The 3,585-nt window shown below is 42.4% G+C and overlaps 1 protein-coding gene across 1 annotated transcript in view; it reads right to left on the bottom strand.

The window, feature by feature from the left end:
- Positions 1-3,585, bottom strand: part of G3bp1 (G3BP stress granule assembly factor 1) — a 49,488-nt gene that overhangs the window by 15,501 nt on the left and 30,402 nt on the right. The window contains exon 8 of the mRNA XM_023713099.1: positions 1,572-1,665. Within this exon, the coding sequence (XP_023568867.1) occupies positions 1,572-1,665 (94 nt within the window). The remainder of the gene's footprint in view (positions 1-1,571; positions 1,666-3,585) is intronic.

Below are 3,585 nucleotides of genomic sequence, written 5' to 3'. Positions count from 1 at the left end.
TTCATTCAGCTAGAATTCTGAAACTATTAGAAATTATTGGGGCTCATGAGATGGCTCAGTGGTCTAAAGCACCTACTTAGAACAAGCTTAGCAAAGCTCAGGGACTGCGGTTCAATCCCCCAGCACCACATGCCAGCCAGCCCCGCCCCCCTGGTGGGCTGAGCTGGCCACATAAATAAATAAATAAATAAATGATAGAGACTAAGGCAACGGACCTCCACAAGTTCAAGGTCAGCCAGAACTACATATGGAGTTCAAGGCTACCCTGAACCACATAGTGAGACCCTGTCCCTCTGTGTCCCCTCAAAAAAACTCAAGACAGTAGTACACTTTATTTATTTATTTTGGTAGTACCAATGAATCAAACTCAGGACCTTGTGCTTGCCAGACAAGATTCCACTAAGCTATCTCTCTGGCCAAAAACCTGAGAAGGATCTTGGTTTTTTTGTTTTGTTTTTGGCTGCCTTACGCTACCTAAAGGGCAGGTCTGGTGCAGCAGGTGGAGCTGGGGATCAAACCACAGTCCTCTGTGCCCAACTGAGTTTGCCAGAGTCGGTGCTTTAAACAACTGAGCTAACCTTCAAGCCCCCTAGATTTTAGATATATGGCTTTCTCCACATGAAAAAACTTACAGAAACACCAGGAATTTAAAAAAAAAAAAAAAATTGGGCCTGGGGATATAGCTCAGTAGAGTAAGCACTTGCCTGGCAAGTGCAGGGTCCTGAGTCAATCCCCGGTACCTTTTAAAAAGGAAAAAAAAAAAAAAAAAAAAAAAACCCACCAGGAATTTGTGGGGGAAAAAGATACTAGTGATGACCGAGAACAGCTTTTACACTTACACATGGAACACCAGCAATGCTAGGTATATCAACCTCGTGATAAGAAATCTCACTCAAAAAAAAAAAAATTTTTTTTAAAGAAATCTCAGGCCAGCCAGATAGCTCAGCATCAGCTTAGGCAGATGCAGGGACTGGGATTCGAACCCTAGCACACTGCGCCAGGCGTGCTCGCAGGGAGCAGGGAGCGCTGAGACTGGGTGTGGTGGTGCACGCCTGCAATCCCAGCTCTTGGAAGGCTGAAAACAAGATCACTACAAATCCAATCTGACCAGTGAGACTCTGTAGATCCTGTACTAAATACATTAAAAAATAAAAAAATTGGGGCTGGAGAGATGGCTCAGTGGTCTAAAGCACCTACTTAGAACAAGCTGAGCAAAGTACAAGGACCGCGGTTCAATCCCCAGCACCACATGCCAGCCAGCCCCGCCCCCTGGTGGGCTGAGCTGGCCACACACGCACACACAAATAAATAAACAAAATAAATAAATAATAAAATTTTTTTTAAAAAACCTCACATTTATTTTTTATTTCAAATCAGGAAAAAACAAAAGCAAAAAGCAAATAAGATACCATTTAAAAAGTAGTCCAAAAAAATAAGTTGTCATAGTACATTCCAATTAAAAAGTTACACATTTTTATTAAAGTCAGGGATATCAAAAGAAAACTTTCCTTCTGGAAAATCGAGAGTGCAAGTTCTTGAGCATCCCTAGACATGTGCATGTAATTTTTTACCTGACAGTCTGATCATAGAAAGTACCAGAATCATCAGGTACAGCCTCGGGCGTCTGCTGCCTTTCTTCAGGCTCTTCTACTTCTTCCTCAGATTCTAAAGAAGGAAGATATATTTAAAATATTTTGTCCTTAATGAACTAACAAATTGAGTCTTTAAAATGTCTCCTATGGTCAAATAAACAGAAACAAAAAGAGCACAGTTCAATTCAATAAAAATCACAGCCTAGACTTTTAAGTATACAATTATACCAACTGGTGTTTGGTTCAGAACATACGAAATTCTCAAGCAGTATTTCCAGAAATCTAACGAGGTTCTTCCACCATATGAACTATACGACCTTCAGCAAACTACTCCATCGCAGTGCCACAGAAACAGTATGTCAGGGCCAGGGAGATGGCTCAGTGGAATGAGCACTTTCCTGGCAAGTGCAAGGGCTGAGTTCAATCCCTAGTTCAAAAAAAAAAAAAAAAAAGAAAAGAAAAGAAACAGTATGTCAACTCTTATGTAAAAGATCATGTGGCCAGGAAGACAGCTCCGTGCATAAGCACCTAACTGGCATGCACAAGGTCATGAGTTCAATCCCCAGTACTGTAGAAAAAAAAAAGAGGGCCAGGGAGAAGGCTCAGAATAAGTGCTTCCCTGGCAAGTGCAAGGGCCTGAGTTCAAATCCCAATTCCACAAAAAAAAAAAAAAGATTGTGTGGGCCAGCAATATAGCTCAACAGACCAAGTGCCTGCTTAGGCTGGGCTCTATCTCTGGCACCACATGCTGCATCAGCCCCACCCCCAGGTGCGCTGAGCCGGCCGAGACCTGGCATGGTGGTGTGCACCTGTAATCCCAGCGCTGGGGAAGCTAAAAACAGGAGGATCACTAGAAGTCTGAACTGCATAGTGAGTCCCTGCACCAAATACATAAATTTAAAAATAAAAATAGGGGCCAGGGAGATGGTTCAGTGGAATAAGAGCTTCCCTGGCAAGCACAAAGGCCAGCTTCCGCTAAAAAATAAAAAATTTTAAAAAGATGGTTGGGGCTGGGGAGATAGCTCAGTAGACTAAGCATTTGCCTGGCAAGTGCAAGGTCATAAGTTCAATCCCCAGTTCCCCCTCCAAAAAAAAAATAAAATAAATTAAAAGATGGTATATTGTACAACAAATACAAAGCACTTAAAACAATCTGTTGTATAGCAAATATTCAAAGAGTACTAGAGATGACTCTATGGAGAATGAGGTCTGTTGCTGCACATATTCCATTCCTAACTTCTGTCTTCAACAGTACAGCACCTTTAGAGAAAAGCCCTTCTTTGAAGAGCAAAGGGGAAGCACGCTTCCTCCCAAGTGTAGAAGACTTGGGGCTGCCTGGCTCATTACCCACCCCATGTTCTCCAGGGAACACCTCATCCTATATCTCAGCCCAAGCTCACTCTGCAGAGCCAGTTTTGCCCTAGCTCTTCCTTTCCTTTTCTTTTTCTCTTTTTGTATTTTTAGTACAGAGTCTATAGTAGGGTCTCACTACACAGATCAGACTCATAGTGATCATCCTCCAGTTTTCAGCCTCCCAAGTGCTAGGATTATAGGTACACATGCCACACCCAGTCTCAGTGTGTCCCTCGGGCGAGGCAGGCGTGGCACTCTGGGGATGGAACTGGTCGCTGCACATGCTTAAGCAGGTGCTTTAATCTGCTGGCCCTTCACTTACCTTTCAAATACTTCGTCACTACTGTAAATAAACAAGACTTGGGTTCTCTAAACGAACGGTTCTTCCCCTTTAACACAACTCTGACTTCTTCATGGCTTCCTGACAAAATGCTATTAGTGCTGTCAGTAATAATTTGTGCACCTTAGTTTAATGTCTTCTACAAACATCTATTATTTGTGTCAAAAAAGTAAAACTGGAAAAAAAAAAAAAAAAGTACAACTGGGGCCGGGAGATAGCTCAGTAGAATAAGCGCTTCCCTGGCAAACACAAGGGACTGAGTTCAATCCCCAATTCTGCCAAAAAATAAAATTTAAAAAA

Source organism: Octodon degus, unplaced genomic scaffold, assembly GCF_000260255.1.
Source record: "Octodon degus isolate 3935 unplaced genomic scaffold, OctDeg1.0 scaffold00029, whole genome shotgun sequence".
Classification (NCBI taxonomy): Eukaryota; Metazoa; Chordata; class Mammalia; order Rodentia; family Octodontidae; genus Octodon; species Octodon degus.
Note: the sequence above shows the minus strand (reverse complement) of the source record. Positions and strands in the feature narration are given on the sequence as shown.